The sequence below is a fragment of the Globicephala melas genome, chromosome 14 (assembly GCF_963455315.2).
Source record: "Globicephala melas chromosome 14, mGloMel1.2, whole genome shotgun sequence".
NCBI lineage: Eukaryota > Metazoa > Chordata > Mammalia > Artiodactyla > Delphinidae > Globicephala > Globicephala melas.
Window position 1 is genome coordinate 80,256,692 of NC_083327.1, and position 19,660 is coordinate 80,276,351.

Sequence of the window (19,660 nt, forward strand, 5' to 3'; positions counted from 1 at the left end):
TTACAGCTGCATAGAAATTTTCATAGCTGTATGGCTATGCCGTAATTTAACTATTCATAATTTAATTATTCTCTAACCAAACGCATTGATGTTATTATAAATAATGCTAAAGAAAATATCCTCATCCAGATATAATTTTTCATACCTGAGAACTTATCTACAGAGTACATTCCTAGAAGGAGAACTGGTTAGGAAAATGACTTATGCACTTGCAATTTTAACAATTATTGTCAAACTGGCTTCCATAGGGGTCATATCAGTTTTCACTTCCAACAAAAATGAATGAATCACTGGTTTCCCAACAGCCTTACCAACGTGTGTGTTATTAAACTTTTAGAGTTTTGCCCACCTGATGGGAGAAATAGTGTCTTAGTGTAGTTTTAAAAAATGAGTGAGTTTGAGCATGTTTTCAAAAGTTTAAAGGCCATTTGTTATCCTTTTTCTATGATCATATCATTTGCACACTTTAAAATTGAATTTTGCTCTTTTCCTTATTGATTTACAGGAAATGTATTTATTATGGAAATTAGCCCTTTTTCTGTTACATAAGATGCAAATATTTTTCCAAGTTTGTCATTTGTCCTTTGATTTTGTTTATGGTGTTTTATTCATAGAGACATTTTTGATTTTGACGGTTTTAATTTGTTCTCTTTTACGCCTTTTGGATTTTTTTGGTTTTTATAAATTTATTTATTTATTTCTGGCTGCACTGGGTCTTCGTTGCTTCACCCAGGCCTTTCGCTGTGCTGGCCTCTCTTGCTGCAGAGCACGGGCTCTAGTCGCGCGGGCTTCAGCAGTCGTGGCTCACGGGCTCCAGAGCGCAGGCTCAGCAGCTGTGGCGCACGGGCCTAGCTGCTCCGCGGCATGTGGGATCTTCCCGGACCAGGGCTCGAACCCGTGTTCCCTGCACTGGCAGGCGGATTCTTAACCACTGCGCCACCGGGGAAGACCTCCCTCCCCGCCTTCTGGATTTTAAGTCATGTTATAAAGGCCTCTCCTACTCTGAGATTATATATGAATTTTTCCTTATTTGTCCTAGAAATTTGATTCTTTCACTTCCCGCATTTAAATCTTTGATCCATCTAGAATTTATCCTGGCATATATTTGAGATATGGTTCCACCTTTTTCTCCCCAGATGGCCACTCATTTATAACCAATGCCATTTACTGAATTACCCTTAGAATCCCCACTGCTGTGAAATGCCACCTTCATACCCTGAAGTCCTGTGTGCATTTGCCTCTGTTCTTGGGCTCCCGGTTCTGCTCTGTTGGTTTGCTGCCTATTCATGCTTCAGGACCAACCCGTCCCTGGACTGAGCATGGCTTACAATCAGCGGGGCTCGTTCTCCCTCTCTGCTCCCTTTTCCGTGGTTCTCATTCCTATTTGTTTACAGCTTTTGAAATATGACCTTCAGATTCAGTTCATTTGGTTTCAGCAAGCAGCAAAAACAGCTCCCCCCCAAAAAAAATTAAAAAACTTTCTGTTGGTTCCTTTATTACCATCACCTTAAGTTCATAAATTAACATAGGAAAACTTGACATATTTTATGACTTTGAATCTTACTAAGAATATTGTAAATTCTTCTGTGTTTATTCAACTCTACTTCGTTGTCCTGCAGGAACATTTAAAAATTTGTGTCAAATTGGTTTGGTTAAGTTTATTCCTAGATATTTTATCTGTTTGTGGCTAATGTACGTGGAGTGTTTTCTTTCACTGTATGTTCTGACTCGTGTTAGTATGTGTGGAGCCTTTTGATTTCTGTGTATTAATTTTACACCATTCTAGCTCAGCTTGTTTTCTTATAATTTCTAGTAGGTTTTGTTCTTAGTTGATCCTCTTTAATTTTCCAAGTATCTAATCATATAATCTGCGAACAGTAATAGCCTTACCTCTTCCCTTACAATATTTATTCCTCTGACTTCTTTCTCTTGTCTGGTTGCTTCAGAGAGTACGTCCAGAACACTTTTAGGTAAATGGAAATATTACCAACCTGACATTTTCCCGATTTCAGTGGGAGAGTCTAGTGTTTCCTCATTCAGACTTTTGGTCTGAGATTTACAACTTTAAAAAAAATCATATTCACTGATTTCTATTTCATTAAGCATTTTAAAAAAAAATTAGTAATGGAGATTAAATTTTGAAGGTGACTTTTTGGTATCTACGGGGTTATATGTTCCCTGTAACTTACTAAAATGATGACTTACATCAGTAAATTTCCTACACTGGAATTACACTTGCATTCCTGTACTAACTCCACTTGGTTCAGACATTCCATCTGCTAATACTGGGTTGGCCAAAAGGTTCGTTCGGTTTTTTCGTAAGATGGCTCCAGTAGTGCTTAGTTGTCCTTAATTTCATTAGAAACAATTTTGTTAAATTGTATCGTGACAGCTATCATATCAGTATGCATTAAAAAAAAACTTATCAAAACCGGTGGAGTTTTGTGTAGCTATTTTAATATTGAAGATGGAAGAAAAAAGCAACATTTTCAGCATATTATGCTTTATTATTTCAAGAAAGGTGAAAGCACAACTGAAACGCAAAAAGATTTGTGCAGTGCATGGAGAAGGTGCTGTGACTGATCGAACGTGTCAAAAGTGGTTTGTGAAGTTTCGTGCTGGAGATTTCTCACTGGACGATGCTCCATGGTCGGGTAGACCAGTTGAAGTTGATCACGATCAAATCGAGACATTAATTGAGAACAATCAACGTTATACCACGCGGGAGGTAGCTGACATACTCAAAATATCCGAATCAAGCACTGAAAATCACGTGCACCAGCTTGGTTATGTTCATCACTTTGATGTTTGGGTTCCACAAAAGTTAAGAGAAAAAAACCTTCTTGACAGCATTTCCGCATCCGATTCTCTACTTAAATGTAAGGAAAACATTCCATTTTTAAAACCAGTTGTGACAGGCGGTAAAAAGTGGATACTTTACAATAATGTGGAATGGAAGAGATTGTGGAACAAGCGAAATGAACCACCACCAACCACAGCAAAGGCCGGTCTTCATCCAAAGAAGGTGATGTTGTGTACATGGTGGGATTGGAAGGGAGTTCTCTATTATGAGCTCCTTCCGTAAAGCCAAACGACTGATTCCAGCAAGTATTGCTCCCAATTAGACCAACTGAAAAGCAGCAATAGATGAAAAATGTCCGGAATTAGTCAGCAGAAAACACATAATGTTCCATCAGGATAACGCAAGACCGTGTGTTTCTTTGATGACCAGGCAAAGACTGTTACAGCTTGGCTGCGAAGTTCTGATTCCTCCACCATATTCACCAGACACTGCACCTTCAGATTTCCATTTATTTCAGTCTTTACAAAATTCTCTTAATGGAAAAGATTTCAATTCCCTGGAAGACTGTAAAAGGCACCTGGAACAGTTCTTTGCTCAAAAAGATAAAAAGTTTTGGGAAGATGGAATTATGAAGATGCCTGAAAAGTGGCAGAAGGTACTGGAACAAAGGGTGAATATGTTGTTCTGTAAAGTTCTTGGTGAAAGTGAAAAATGTGTCTTTTATTTTTACTTAAAGACCAAAGGCACTTTTTGTCCAACCCAATATTTTATTTGGAATTTTTGCGTCGATATTCATAAGATTGATCAGTAATTTTCTCTGTTTCTTATACGAAGTACATCTGTTTAGCTTTCCTCTCTTTTCTGGAATTAGGTTGGTAAGTTATGTTTTCCTAGAAACTTGATCATCTCATTCATATTTGCATAGAGTCCAGCAAAGGAGGGCTTTAGTTCTTTGAATTTCCAGGCTTTGTTATGATTTCCCACGATCATTTCTCATGTTGTGTAGGTTTGATTTCACCCTTTTCCTTGCGTAGGGTAGGCAGAAGTTTGTTTTCAGAGAGCTAGTTTGGTTTTATTTTTCAGTTCTAATCTTTTTCTGTTTTCCAAATGATTAATTTCAACTATATTTTTATTATTCCCTTTCTAACTTCATGAGTGGTATGCTGAAGGCATTCATTTTTGTTTATTAATATAATTTTATAAGGACAAGAATTTTCATCTGAACACCACTTTAGCTATCTCTCAGGTTCTGAAAGGTAGTCTACACATATATATTTCATATTAGCTACTGCTATTATTATTATTTATGTGGAAAGCCACTGGAGAGTTAAGGAAAGAAATAAGTTTGGTTTTCTAGGATAGGGCTAGATTAAGGTGGGCCTTGAGTGGGAGGTGTTGGTTAGAGATTTTTAACTTGATAAAAATAGTATTAAGAAGCCACTGGGGAGCTTTGGAAAGTAACATGATGTAAGTGTTGTTTTGAAATGATGAACATCTCACATATTAACATTATCTTATCTAGTACTTTGTTTTTTCCAAAGCAATTTTGGATAGGAAATGCCTTTTTCAGCAAAGATGGAAAAAAGAAGGCTTATCTATCTCCTTCTCAAAGATGATATGGTCCAATCCCATAAACGAATACCTACCTAGAACTTCTCGTGATTGTTTTGAATGTTGTACACTGGCTGAAATCTTTCATTACTGACTTTAGAATTTCATACAGAAAGCTCCTTTAAATTTGAAGCATATCCTATAATTAATTGGACTGTGGAGCAGCCATTCACTTCTACTCTAGCACTTCATGTTATCCCTCATTTGGAACTGACCTTTGCCTTCCGAGGTGTTTTATTTCTCTAGTAGGTGTAAATTTCTCATAAGTACAGTATCTTTTATATTGTAGGAGGTCAATTCATATTTGTTATTAAATTATTTTGCTTAAAACTACTCTTGTATAATTATAAAATTCTCACAATGTGCATATGAGTAGTTGAAATACTCCAAGATAATTGTCTACCTTATCTTTATATTATCCCTAATCATATTCAACATTTTCAGTTGTCTTTCTATACTAAATAGGTAACCTGCACTTTATCCCACGTTCTATTATTCGAGTAACTAAACTAGTAAATTGGTGTGTGTTATACCAGATCCACAATCTCTTTTATTTGATTTTTGTTCAAGGGCTAATAGTTCCTACTCAATGTCCACTGCTCTCTTCTTTCTTACAGATTTTATCAGAGGAGGAAATGTGCCTACAACAAACTGTATTTCCTAGACTCCTCTCCAGGTGAGAGCAGCCGTGTGACTAAATTCTGGCCACATGAATGTAGGTGGAAATTATTGAGCTAGAAAATTCCTGCCTAGAATTTGGAGGGCAAGCCTGGAGGAGAATCATGCTCACAGGAAGGGTGGTGGACTAGAAAGCTAGAAAGTGTGAATGAGACTAGCTACGCAATTTGCAGGGGCAGCACAAAAGGAAAATGCCAACAACAGAGCATCGCCTCTGGCGCTGGGCCCTTGGAAGCATGGGGCCCTATGTGACTGCATGGGTCACATCCTGGTGAAGCTGGCCCTGTGTGTGAAGGAACTGGGGCCCGAGGATGTTGTCGAGCTGCCATGTCAGCCCTGGACTGCCCGTCTGTTCTTCTTTTAATAGAGAGGAGCACAGCCCCCTTCTTGTTTAAGCCTCTGTTATCTGGATTTGCTGTGAGGTGCATTCCATAACTGATGCAGTGCTATGACTACCTTCATTTTACAGATGGAGAAACTGATGCTCAGACAGTTTGATACCTGATCCATGGTGACCCATCTGGGGTGTGGACTCAGGCCCTGTGAGTATGGGTCACATACTCCTTTTTTTTTTTTTTTTTTAAATTTATTTATTTTTGCTGTGTTGGATCTTCGTTTCTGTGCGAGGGCTTTCTCTAGTTGTGGCAAGCGGGGCCACGCTTCATCGCGGTGCGCGGGCTTCTCACTATCGCGGGCTCTCCCGTCGTGGAGCACAGGCTCCAGACGCGCAGGCTCAGTAGTTGTGGCTCACGGGCCCAGTTGCTCCGCGGCATGTGGGATCTTCCCAGACCAGGGCTCGAACCCGTGTCCCCTGATTGGCAGGCGGATTCTCAACCACTGCGCCACCAGGGAAGCCCCACGTACTCTTTCCTGTGCCAACACATTGTCTTTCTTTTCCTACAGAGATATAATCATTCTGCGTTTCCTTTTTCCAGCAAGATACTGCATTCTGCAGGTTTGCTGGTCTCACTATGGTCCCTCTGGGTAGCCTATAATAGGAGGAGGTTAGCTTCATCTCATTGGTGGTTCCTCATTCACATGTAATTGTACTCTGGAGTGGGCAAGTTGCAGGGCCTCAGTCCACATTTAAAATATTGCCCAAAAGTGATTCACTCTTGTCTCTAGTGATTCACTCTTGTCTCTAGCATAATATTTATACTCTGATTCCTCAGTAATTCTCCCTTTGTAGATAAAGCGTCAAGATCTTACATAATTCAGTTAAAAAAGAAACTCAAAATATGTGAGAGCCCATCTGATGTGGGTTTCCATCTACTTGACCCTTCAGGAGGAAAGCATTTATTCTTTTAATAGTGCATTAGGATAAACAGTGTTGATCGCCCTTTGGGTGTTCTCATGCATGGCCGTGGGAAGCACTGTGGCCATTAACTATTATCTATTTTATTAGCATACAAGCCATGGCTGCCACTTCAATGCTCCAGGACCCCAGGGTAACATAGGTTATATTTGCTGGGTTTGTGCTCCAAGGTGACTGCAGGTTTGCTCAGCTCCAGGGCCAGCACCCAGCTTGGTTAACAGACACAGGTTCTGGACCAAGTCCAGAGTGGTGCTGGGGTGGAGGTCAGTGTATGATTGCAGGTAATCAGTGTACTATGTGGGATGCTGGCAATGGCATTGGGAAACCCACCTTCTCCCTCTTGGTAGGAGGAGAGAAAACCTCCTACCTTCCCCAAGAGGAAGGAGTTCCAGTCTGTTCATCCAGATTCCAGGACATGAATGTTGGTTGTTCACCAACAGGCACATGAGGTGTATGTGCCTCCTCGCCTCTTCCGTTGGTTAGAGGGTCAGCATCCCTCCCAAGCTGGGCCAGGCAGGATAACGCATCGGTGCTGGGGAGGCCCTGGGGCTCGGAGGCTGGGGATCAGACCTGGATTCAGGTTGAAGCCTCTACTTAGGCCTTGGCTTCCAGCCCGTTTTTACCATATACCTTGCATTGGAGTGTCAGGCCCATTTGTGACTATGTGGCCTTTAGGCGGTCCACGGAGGACAGAACTGTGGTGTTCTGGGGTCCTTGTCTATAGTATCATTTTTAAATATCACCCAAATCTCACTGCAAGGGGGGGCCCTCTGTCGACACCTTGATTTCAGTTCTAGGCTCTAGAACTGTGAGATTGAACTTTTCTGTTGTTTAAGCTACTCGTCTGTGGTACTTTGTTATGACAACCCGACTACCATGCTTGGGAACGAGGTTGGGTTCTCCTATTTTAAAGGCTAGTGGACTCCGTGGTTAGAAGTGGGAATACCACACTGTGAAGTATTTGAAATCATCACCATACCTTTTCTTCCACTGTTCAAATATAGTAGCTTCTTGACTACAAGAAACTCATAAATGTTCGTCAACAAACTGGACTACTTACATGCAATAGAAGACTTTCTGTCTCACTCCTACTTTGGTAAAATAAGGAAATGGGGGTAGAGTTGTTGTGATCTGAGTTGGGTCACGTGGAGGTCAGGTCAGTGGTAACGTGGAATAGATGGGAGGCTCCCTAGCTTATCGTGTTAGTCGTCTATTGATGAGAACTCTCTGATTCTTGATGAGAAGTTGCTAAAAAGATGATGGAGGATTTTTCTTCCAGTCCTGAAATACTTAGTGCAGTGCCCAGCACTGATAGGTACTTAAGACTGTACTATCACTATTAGTGTCCAATCCTGGAAAAGGATTGCTTTTCTTAAGTCAGTGGTCAGAGGGGGAGTATCTGCCCCTTGAAATTTATGTCTTATCGGTGGTGCTTAATAAAGTATTTAAATGATATTAATGGGTCTGAACATGATGCCTTGAGCAATCTGGGTTAGAACATTTTAAACTTTATACCACATTGCTAATAAATCACTTCTCAAAAGACTAGGTCTTCAGCATCTGGTAGCTGGCCAACACAAAAATACTTCTTTAACAAATCAAAAACATGCAGTGTTTTATGAAAGAAATTGATAGAGTAAGGAAAATCAAATCCAGTGTCTCCAAGATATCCTAATCATTGAGCATGAAAGTTCTAATATATGACATTTTACCACTATGTTTGCTAACAATCAAGAAAACTGAGCATCGTAAAAATAAGGTTTTTAAAAGTGCTGAAAACTTTAATTCACTAAAACCAGGAAATATTATATTTGTATACTAAATTTTCTGGCCTCTGAGTGACCGTTTGCCAAAAACTTGGCTTAAAGAGAGTTTTGCAAATTTCTGGAGGACAGGGATTGTCTCTTTTTCTTACACATGAGATCCACATCTTGCCCTGCCTATCAGTCTAGGATAATGAATATATATTCAGTAAATGCTTGTTGAATGAACCAATGTGTGAATGATTTTCTTGGTGGGTTTCTATGAACTGAGGGAGAAGAGGCAACATATCAATAAAGAATGAACATTTTTGCTTTGAAATAAGGAAGACAATTTATTGTAGTGAGATTATACTGAAGTTGTACCTATGCCCGCCAACGCATATAAAGTAATTCCCTCCACACTATTGAAGAAGACACCAGTGAACTACAAAGAAACTCAAAGTGCTAGAAATCAGTTAATGTTGCATAGTGTAATGCATTTTCACTAACTTACCTAAATTTAAAATTAGATGATTAGAGGACATATTGAAGTATTTTTCATACATATTAACAACAACTTTTTCTTTTACTGGAGCTTGCAATGCCTTTGGTAACTCCAAACAGTGACAACTCTATTCCTTGCTGTTTCTTTCATCTTACTATGGTGACTAGTTATCACAAAGCTGCTTACTAGAGGAAACTTCTAACAGAGACTTAAACATTTTCCCCTAAATGGAGTTTGTGGAAAATATGAAAATTGGCACACTGTTTAGGCAACATAAAAAAAGAAAAGACTATTTTTAAACCCTAACCCCTAGAAAAATGCCCCAGGAGGCAGAGAACAGCCATGCAGTTTAGCGCAAGTTCACAAACAAATATATACACATATCAACGTAGACCTCTTTGCACCCAGCGCCTTGTCTAGAATGCATTTTATACATTTGCTACATGTGGCACAAATGCAGGGGCACAGACACTGCCTGAGTGCCGTTGAGGAGCTGGGTAGCTGTCCTCTCTGAGGAGGTATCTACACAACTTTCCAACGGAGCTTATTCACGACTTTTTGGAAAACAGAGTCTAAGAGCAGCTCTTTACACAGCCTTGTGTGTACAGAGGTGCCACGCGCTGTGTCTGGGTGATGGGTCCACCTCCTAGATGTAGGATTCCTTAGCGAATCGGAACTGATCAGCATCAAAGACGGGCTGACTACACCGCCGGGCCAGGAGGGCCTGCTTGTTCTTCTGTTGAGACTCAGACACAGTTCTCAGCCGATGCAGCTCAGGTCTCCTGGTGACAGTCACCTGTCCTGTCGTGTCTATAGAAGCACAGACAGTCCTGCTCTGCTTCCAGCTCTCAGTCCTGGGCCGCCGTCGGGGCCCGTCCAGTGGCTCCTGACTGCATATATTTCTTGAGTCCCCTCCGTGGTGGACAGGGAGAGGTGGCGGTAGCCGGGCGTCCAGGCTTAGCATCCTGGCCCTCATGCTGCCAACTGTTTGGCTCCCGTAGGTGGCGAGCTCCAAGGCCTGGTACCGAATGGCCTCCTCGTAAGAGGGGGGGCCACCAGGGCTCCTTTGATCCACCGGCTGGAACGTGTTCTCCACCGAGAGGGAGTGGGCCCCCGAGTTAAAGTCCACAGCTGTTTGGCCGTGGGTGTCAGGCAAGTTTTCTTGGACGATTCGGCCGGCAAGCTGGCTTTCTTTTTTAAGACCTTTCTTTACCTGGTCTCTTGCGCAGCCCTTGGATTTCGCAGCCACAGCAGAGCTGCGGGTTTTGGTTAACACTTTTTGGTGAGAGGCGAAGGAGAATGACATGGAGTGTTTTTTTATTTCTCTGTCGGGCTTACTTTTCTCAGTCTTTGTGAAAGACTGATGTCTGGTGAAGAAGTTTCTTTTGGGACTGGAAGGAGAAGCCAGGGCTGAGCTGTCGGAGAGCACGTCCAGGGAGCCACTGGAGACGGCTTTGGGGGTCAGTGTGCACTCTGACACCAAACCCTGAGCCGGGCTCTGCACCCTCGGGTCTCGCGGCCCCTGGGTTTTGCCTTCCGCTGCAGGAAACACCTCCTCTGGAAATGGGTCCTCGGCTTCCTCACTTGCAAAACAAGGGGCCGCCTGGGCCGCGGTGAAGTCATCCTCACTTCGTGTGAGTTTCGGGTTTGCTCTCCTGCCCTCAAGGCAGTCCTTCGAGGATGCCGCCGTGCTGGGGTCCGAGTACCTCCTGTCTGGTTGCCTGAGGGAGCCTTTCAGTCTGGGCGCACTGCTGAGGACAGGCTCCCAAGGGTGCGGCGGGCCTCTGGGCTCCAGGCTGGCAGCCGGGTCCGAGGACCCTGGGGGCCACCTGCTCAGGGACCCCACGGCGCTGGGCTCCGCGTCGGGGTCGGGGTCGTTGCTGTCATAGGCCGAGTCATTCTGCAGGGTCGACACGTCTGGGGGAAGTTAAGGGACGGTTGAGCTTTCATTCAGTTACTTTTAGAAATAAACCTAAGTACCGTTCACCTACTTATTCCAAGTATGGTGCCAGGGAGTTTGGTGATGCTAATTTGGGGCTTGGTATGAAAGAAACTGGCCACATTAAAATTCTGTTTCTTTCCATATCTACTATTTTGAGGTGGAGAAGATAAGTAGGAAAATGAAGCGAGAGACGGAGGAAATGAGAAAGGAGAGAAAACAGCATTCCACTGAAAATTTATTGATCTGAAATTTAAAACGGATCCTTTGGATGGCTCTTTTGACTGGATCCATCCCCATTTTAACAGACCCATACTCCCCTGTGTGGAAACAGAATCTTCTTACGCCAACTCTCTAGCTAAAAGTTACTTAGTAAAATTAGCAGTTCTTCATGATTTAGAAGAGGAAGGGGAAGGTTCCAGGCTGAAGCTGACTGAGTGTCTGCAGCCCGAGGAAACAGTGCAGGAAAACTCGAGAGAAAAGTTTCCGTGTTTAGTGACTTCCCTACAGACTGGAGTCTACTCTGATTTGGTGATGTGTGAAGGTGACTTCTGCTTCAGATACCAGGGATGCTTTACATTACTGGTCTGGACTGGTAGCTGGCCATGAACTTGACCCCAGAGTCAGAATCAATTGAGAGCACCTTCCGCACCTGAACTGTCAGTGTGTTCCAGGGAGTCATCAGAAGCAATTCTGGAATGCCCTGGCATGTTCTCCCCAAATATTTCAAAGCAGTTGTCGATGAGGAATTCCACCAGTGTCTTTACCTGTGAGGAAAAGTTAACAGGTTGTCAGCTTAATGAGACCTTTATTTATTTTTAAAGGAAGGTGGTTAAGAATGGGGACGTAGCGGGGGTCAGCAGTTAGGGAGGTGCCAAAATGGTCATGAGAGATCTTTATGTGTCTGAAAGGAGCATCCGGAAAATTGGTAACAATCACCTATATGAAAATTATTTTTGAGACATGCACTTTTAATTTGTGAATTTTAAAAAATATATTACATTAAAGTAACAAAAATTTTCATTTAAGGAGTCTCCCAGATTGGTAGCTGAGCTGACAGAGTGTGATGCACGAAAGAGAGAAAAGTGAAAGGGCCTTTCCATCCTGGGACACAGTCATGTAAAAGATGGGTATCGATTGTCCTCTGTTTCGTAGGATGATAGAGGACGCAGGCCTAGCTTTACTCAGTTTCATCCAGTGTACCCACCCAAGGGAATGGAACTATGACCAAAGCATTTGCCTTTCGTATTTTCACCACGATCTCGACTGAGTCAGAGAAGTTCACGGGCATTTTATTGCTTGGCTTTTGCAAACAGACGATGAGTTTCTTAGAAATAGACAGAAACGAACCTTATCATTCAGGTCTCTCCGGGCTTCGAACGACAGGTTTTGCTCATTCTCCGGGCTCAGCACATTGGGCCCGATGCAGATGGCGAGATTGCTGGCATCCATCCTGTTGACCTCAGAGTTCTTGCTGATGACGTGGAGCACGGAGAGCAGGTGCTTGAGCAGCAGGTGGTTGGGCTGCGGGAGCTTATCTGCAACCCTGGAATGGAGTTCGGGAAGGCTGGTTTTAGGGGAGGCTCACAGCCTGTCTAGCTTGAGGGTGGCAAGTTGAAAGTTTCTGCCTAACCCAGACTTCCTTTAAAATGAGGAAGGTTCATTTTCACAAGAGACATTGTGAAACGTTCATTCAGACACTTCCAGTGGCAACTGATACGGAATGAGTCAGTTAACCACAGATCCTGAAGCCCTAAAAAACTGGCCTTTGTGATCAGGACACCGATAACATGGCCCTTTATGCTTTACATAGATCTTAAGTTACGAAATATTAACTCCTGCAGTAAAATACATAGTTTAATACATCTTGAAAATCATTTTGTTGAGCAACCATTTAGCCATGTAGAATGTCTTTCTGCTTCTAACACTGCACGACTATTTTTTTTTAAAGAATACAGTCATTTGCCTTTTTAAAAACTGTGCTCATCAAATGAAGAGGACACATTTTTATACCATTCTGAGAAATCTTTATGGAGATTAAATCAGTTTATAAGAGCATGTTCATAAAAATTGTGATAGCAGCACTTAAATGGCAACATTGGCACTACTACTAATAAATTAGAATTGTAAAGCTTCATAGCTTCAGAAAATGAAATGGTGTCTCTAACATAAGGATCGTTCATTTCTCATAAGAAGATATTGTTATGAAAGAGCTTTGTGTCTGTAAGCAGAAACTTATTGTGATAATCGTAGGGACAGACACACTAATGTCTTCAATTCAATAAATATTTCATTGAAAATATTCAGCCATGTGAGACAATCATCATATATAGACAGACTTTCATAGGATTTGGCAAAAGCGCTGTTATTTTAGCGTTGGGTGTTTAAGATTTCCTAGTCTCTAACGGGTCACACTTCCATTTATATATGGAATTGTTTTTGCTGTAGTTGGAATTTGTTTTTATATAGTTTTCATTTGGGTTAATTATAAGAATATGAAATATGCTATGGAATTTTATGAACAAACAACCCCTTCCAGATTGTTTACTATGCTTTAAGGGATGTTTTGTGGGAGAATAGTTGCTTTGCACGACACCAGTGTACAGGTTAGGGAGACCCCAGATTCCTGCACCTGGCTGGTTACCCTGCTTTGAGGCTTTCATCTATGAGTTTGTTCCATACTTTCTTGAACTACTTATATTTTTATACTCCCCACCTCTTGGGATTTGTGAGTACTGAAGTCTGCTTTCTATCTTTTGAAGAGGTGCTTCCTTTCATTTGGCTAAAACTACTTTTAAAAATTTCCAGGGTACCTCTAGATTTGTATTCTGGGAGTGGATGAACAATGCCACTTGAACTCCCTAAACATTGCAATAGACGTAAACCACTCTGACAGTTATGTGCAGAATCAAAGGATGGAGACTGTGCGGGCCTGGCCTCTGGGGACGAGGCTGGCAACTTACTGCTTCAGGGCCTCGATCCTGTCCTCTTCACTCTGCTTCTCCAGAGCGCCCATCCACTCCTCAAACAGGTCGCAGGACAGGAGCTTCAGTGGGATACTTCTGAGGAAGTCCTGGAGGGTGGGAGGGGACCGTTCATGTTACACAACGTGCTGCCATCATTCCACCTCGTTTGTCAAATCTCAGGGACTCTGTGCTCATCCCCTACATGGGCTGTGCCCTTTCCTTCCTGCATTCATTAGCCTGGAGAAATCTCTCACCTGACTTGTCTCTCAGCAGCTTCCTAACAACAGGCGCAGTAAGGCCATCATCCAGGGGGCCACCAGACTTAGGGGAATGGACTCGGCCATGGGACGATCCAAGTGCTTTTCCTCAAGTAAATTTCCTTAGGGGGAATTTAATGCATCACCTTCTGTTGGAATCTGGGGTCACAGAGATGCTTATACCAATAAATAAAGGCTTAACTAAAAAAATTAAACTCTAAGATCAGTTTCCTTTGCTTTGTAGGGTAAAGAGCCCATATCTTACTTCCTGAGCGTCCATGTGTGAGAGCCCATCAGCAGGTCATTTGGCACCAATGCTGTGAACTCACCTTAAAGACCACCGCCAGGAGGTGCACGGGGAGACTTTTCAGATCCACCACGCCTCCGGAGTTGAGCTCTTCCTTAAGCTCTTTACGGGCTTTCTCGTTGGCTGCTTTCCTGAATATTCCTTCAGTGGAAGGGCCTTTAAGGCATAGTATAGTGAGAATATCCTAAAGGAAAGGGGTATAGAAATGGGAGGTGGTTACCCTTGATTTGAAGACACGCTTCACTGCTACTAACACAGGAAAATCTATGTTTTGGTAGGAGAAAAAGAATTAAAGTAGTGGACATGAACAGTATCTAACTTTACCTGTTATCAAACATCCTCTCCATAAAAGTTAGTTCTCCAGGATCCTAAGACAGTCTTAACAAGAGACTGTTAATGCCAGTTTTTCCTTTCAGTCTGGTTGCTATCAACTGTCTCCCTCGGCCCTGCCATTTTTCTAAGAGGAGGTAAATTGTGAAAGCTGGAATTTGCACGTTCTAAAACCATTTCAGGCCTCGCTCCTTCCAAGTCATTCCATATAAACATTGGATTTCTGATCATAAACTCTATAAATCTCTGTCTCTTGATTTCTCAGAAGGTACACATTTTCAGCATTCTTCTCTCCATGAAGTTAGAAGGATGGAGGGACCATCACCCTGAGCTCAGTGGCAAACACAACCGATTTCTAGGCTGTAAGCAGCCAGGTGTTCTCCTGACTGCATTCCTAAGTGGGAACACCATTTCCAAACGTGGGGAAAAACCCTCAAGATTGGCCCCAACGAGTTTAGCATTGAGAGTGCCGTTCAGATTTCCTGAGGACTTTTCACAGCTGGCAGGAAACCGAAGTAGGTCCACGCGTGAGTGTGCACCTACCTGAATGGGTCTGGGGAGTGTGTCATTGTCACTGCAGATGGCCGACAAGGGCTGATCAAATAGGGATGACCTCAATTCTGGCTCTGAAGCCCCAGAAAAATCTGATGAAGAAGAAAGCCTTCTCATGAGAAAGAGCCAGTTCAGCACCTTCTTTCTCTTCTTAATTTCTACAGCCAAGAAAACAAAGCAAAGAGAAATTAGATTAAAATATTGATAAGCAAGGATCCAGATAAGACAACGGATATTGTCATCTCTGGTTTGCCGTGTGGGACAAATAATATTGAAAAACCGAGAAAGCAAAGGGTGTGAATCTTAATCTAGAAAAATCAACCTGAAAAACAACTGCATTGTTACCAGGGCAGCCAGCCCCTAAACAGCAACACCAAGGTTCCTCAAAGACTCCACCTTTCCTGTTTTTATGCTTTACCAACTGTTTGCTACAGAAAACGAGCAAAACCTAACTAAGCAGATCATAAACAACCATCTTAACATATGGACCTTAATAACCACAGTGGATATTTCTGATGTGAAATAGATTATTTTAATTTCTTCCTTTGACTAGTGAAGAAAATGAAACTTATAGGAAGAGGAAGTGACTTGCTCAAGACCATTTTGAAGGCTCTACACTGGGCGGGCCATTAAACAAACCTCTGTGGCCATGCTAACACTCACCACTAGGGGGAGCTACACCACGCCATCTGTCTACAGTCACCTGCAGGGTTTTCCCAGTGGATGCTTTAGGGAAGGGCGGGCACAAATTGCCGCAGGAAGGTTTAAACCTAGATCTTTTACCAAGAAATTTTATCCTTGCAAAAGCCTGAAGACGTGTGCAACGGGTATAACGTCTAACAAGTTTCCTTCTTTCTCTGTTTTCTCCTCCTTTTTTTTCTAATTATAAAAGCTACATATTCTAAATGCATTGGCATATGTTTCTATACTTTTTATACCATCAAGTGGAGGAGGATGGATAGAGAACTGGCTTGTCCTCATAGTTCAGGAGAACTGGGTCAGGGTTACTTTATAATGGAATGAATTGTGGAAAAAAATTGAACGGTGGGTTCTTTGGGATTGGAGCTTAGTAACAATTGCTTCATGTGCTCTTAGAATCATTCTCCGTTAGAGGAGGGCAAGAGTGGTACAGGCAACTGTGTATTTTTCACATGTATGCACATTTGAATTGTCAAAACATAAATGCCAGGAGACCTGTAACTCCATTAAAACCCCTCTGGAGAGCTGGGGGGTTCGCTCAGGGAAGATCTTTTCTATCAGAGCGCTGGCTCTCTAGTGAGCTGGAGCCTTCCTGCCATGCAAGTGTTAATGTTCTGTGGTCTTTAAAAGAACACTTTGAAAAATAATTCCTAGTAAAGCACTGTGGTTTGGCAAACTAAGAACCTCTACGTAAAAGATCTGTATGTTTTCAAAACTCACCAATTAGCTGGCAAAGACTGTTTTCGCTCTCACATGATGCCAACAGAGGATGTTCCTTGATGTCACCCTAAAAATAGATTTATTTTAGTTTAAAATAATGACTGAAGAAATCTGCCCGGTCTTTCCCCACAAAATACATTCAACATTTTATTCATATCAAAAACTAGTCAAGCGTCCGTTAGTTTTTTCTATCTTCCAGAATCAGTGTTAATGTCCTGCTTATCATGATAGAAGATCTCAATTAATATTCGTCTTTAATTTACTACACTTATTATGTTGATTTTCTCTTCTGATAACTAAACAATACAAATGATATTCAATTAAAATCAAGTTTTCCATCTCACAGTGCAGATAAAAAGTTTTAAACATTGCTTTCTTACCTCTGATCCACATTCAATTAATGTCTCCATATTACTGGCATTTAGTGTTTTCGACTAAAAGAGAAAACACTGAATTAGGTAAACCTCTTTGACTCTTGCCATGAGAAAACATGAATTAATAAATGTAAGAAGGGCGCATACAGCATGACAGCTGCTTGTCAACTTCATTAGAGTTTGGGCTGACTGTCCAGCGATGAGCTTTGCTCCTGTGCGGCCTTGGCTCTGTCTACGAGAAATCATGTGGGAAGAAGTTAGGAGGGATACGTGTAATGCATTGGCCAGTTTCAGTGCCACTCTGATTAAACACAAAGTTTGAAACTACTGGCTAGAAAAGTTTTCCTTTAAAGTCAGTTATACACCATTGTAAAGCAATTATACTCCAATAAAGATGTTAAAAAAAATAAAGTCAGTTATATGTGACCAGATGTCTTATGCTATTAAACGCAACATCTGAACACACTTATTTCTAAATGTTTTAAACCTGATATCTTCATCATGACAAACTTTGTTATTCATTTATTACGTTCCCATCAGGAGATAACCTGAATAACAATTACAATAACAACTAACTCTTATTTGGAGAGCTCACTGTGTGTCAGGGCACTGTATTAAGTGCTTTGCACAGATTTTCTCATCTAACTGGAAAAGGAAAAAACGTATTCCCAGGATGCTACTTACAGCAGACATACAACAAAGATAACAGAATTGTAAAGAATTCCTATACCCCAAAAGTGCAGGCTTCACATTATGTGTTTATTCTTTATAACGCTATTTGTTGCATATTCCACGGTGTCACTGTTTTCTGTTGGATAAGATCTTAAAGCCCAGTGACCCGCTAGGCAGCTCACTGTCTTCTCACGTTAATTTATGGTACTTACCCTCGGAGGGCCTCCACCCAGACTTCTTTTACCTCCCGTGAACTGTGGAAAATGGGAGAAACAGCATGACACTCTGCCCCAACTAATCCACCGTCAGTGAGGAGACTGAACTGCTCTAACTTCACAAGTTCTGTGTTATAAGGGAGAGGGGGCGGGCAGGTGGAAATTCAGAATATTACTGAGACCGGAAAGAACATCACGGGCTGTCACCGGGACAGAGTCAGCCAGACACTGTAGAGCTCTCACTTCCTCATTCCTTTTAGGGCAGCTCTGGTTCTTTTTTTTTCTTCTTCTTCTTCCACTTCAAAGCAAGACATCTGTAAACTACTAAGAGTGGAAAAGATGACATATGGCCATAGGTGAAGGCTCTGATTAATGTCATAGGTGGGATGTATGAATAAGAAATTGTGTTATTCCGTACGTAAACATCATTGTATTTTCTAAAGTGGTAATTTCAGGTGCCCTTTTTTTTGTTTCCTGTTTGGGTGCTATCTCCCCTCCCACCCACCATCTCCTCTGTTCTCCAGTCACTATACATTGATAAGCACCCTCTAGGTGCGGGATGTTGTCCCTCTAAGAAACCCAAGACACGCTGCCTCTTTTGAAAAGTAGTCACCATCCAAAGCCAGGTCTGGAATTAGAAAGAGTCCACCAGAGCAGGCTGTCAACATATTAACCTCTTCTTTCCCTAACTCAATACTTAGGTCATAGTCAGATTAGATCTAATTCTGTCATGGGAGGTAAACAAAAAATTCCTTTGGTCAGACCATTCAAAAGCAGAAAGGAGATGGTGAATTTCATCTGTGGATCCTGCCTTCTGGGTAAGAGAGAAGGCTGGACTTTTCTGTGGCTTAAGGCTGCATATGAAATGACTCAAGTTCCTCGACAACAGAATGGAGACATAAATTGTGACACATTCACACAGTGGAGTCTTACAGAGCCCTAAGAATGAATAGTGTATAACTACATTCAACAGTACGGTTGGGTCTCACAAAATAATGTTGAGCGAAAGAGGCCAGACACAAAAGATTGCATCTTGCCTGCAAAGCCCCGGAACAGCAAAAGCAATCTGTGCTATTAGAAGCCACAACAGCGTTTCCCTAGGGCTGGATAGTGACTCTGAGGGATCAGAGAGGGGCTTTGAAATGGTCCATCTCGTGGTCCAGGTGCCGCTAGGCTTAGGTGTACATTTCTGTGTGTATGCTATGCTTCAACAGAAAGTTTACAAATACCTTGACTTAATTCATTATTAGCGCCTGTAAATTCTAAACCTCTTTTTATATTGATAGCGCTGTTGTCTTTATACTGAAAGGAGGTCCTGATTAGGCATGTTTTGGAAAACTGAAGCACAGAGCTGTTAAAATTGGCCCGGTAACTCGGAGTCTTGGCGGGTGACCTCAGAACAGAACCAGTGTCCAGGCTTCCAACCAGTGTCCAGGCTTCCAGCCAGAGGCGCCCTCTCTTAAAACTGCCAGAGTTCGCGCAGCACCCCCACCACATCTGCAGGCGTTATTGCTCTTTCACCCTCCCTCTTACAAACCTCTGAGATGAATTCACTGATTTTCATTATTATTATGAAAAAGGGCATTTATGCTGTCCTCTTCTAGAGTCAGACACATGGAAGGTACTCAATAAATAATTTCTGTATAAATACATTTACTTATGAAATATTCACAATAGGATATTACTATAATACATATTCTTTGCTAATACGTATTTTATGAACTTTCTCATTGGATACTTTCTTTGGTTCTTCTAAGAAACTTAATGTTTGCACTGCTCTTACAACTAAAGCATCCATCCTCAATTGACATATTTCCCTCTTTTTAAAAATGAAGACCATATTTTTTTCTAATCCTTAGGACTTCTTATGTTATGCCCTATACCCCACAATACACATTCCATCAGTGATTTAAAAACTTTCTTTTTGTCATGGGATTCTATATTCAAAGGAAGATGAATCTAGAATCCTGATATA

General features: G+C 41.9%; 1 protein-coding gene across 1 annotated transcript; it reads right to left on the bottom strand.

Moving 5' to 3' along the window:
* Positions 1 to 8,482: 8,482 nt before the first annotated feature.
* On the bottom strand, positions 8,483 to 17,854 carry TAGAP (T cell activation RhoGTPase activating protein). Its single transcript, XM_030853029.2, has 10 exons — positions 17,683 to 17,854; positions 16,946 to 17,030; positions 16,805 to 16,858; positions 16,425 to 16,491; positions 14,997 to 15,163; positions 14,146 to 14,307; positions 13,557 to 13,666; positions 11,944 to 12,139; positions 11,246 to 11,360; positions 8,483 to 10,571 (listed from the first exon to the last, which is right to left on the bottom strand). Exons 2-10 carry the CDS (start codon positions 16,970 to 16,972, stop codon positions 9,301 to 9,303), a joined length of 2,169 nt encoding a protein of 722 aa, XP_030708889.1. The 5' UTR covers positions 16,973 to 17,030; positions 17,683 to 17,854; the 3' UTR covers positions 8,483 to 9,300.
* Between the last annotated feature and the right edge of the window lie 1,806 nt (positions 17,855 to 19,660).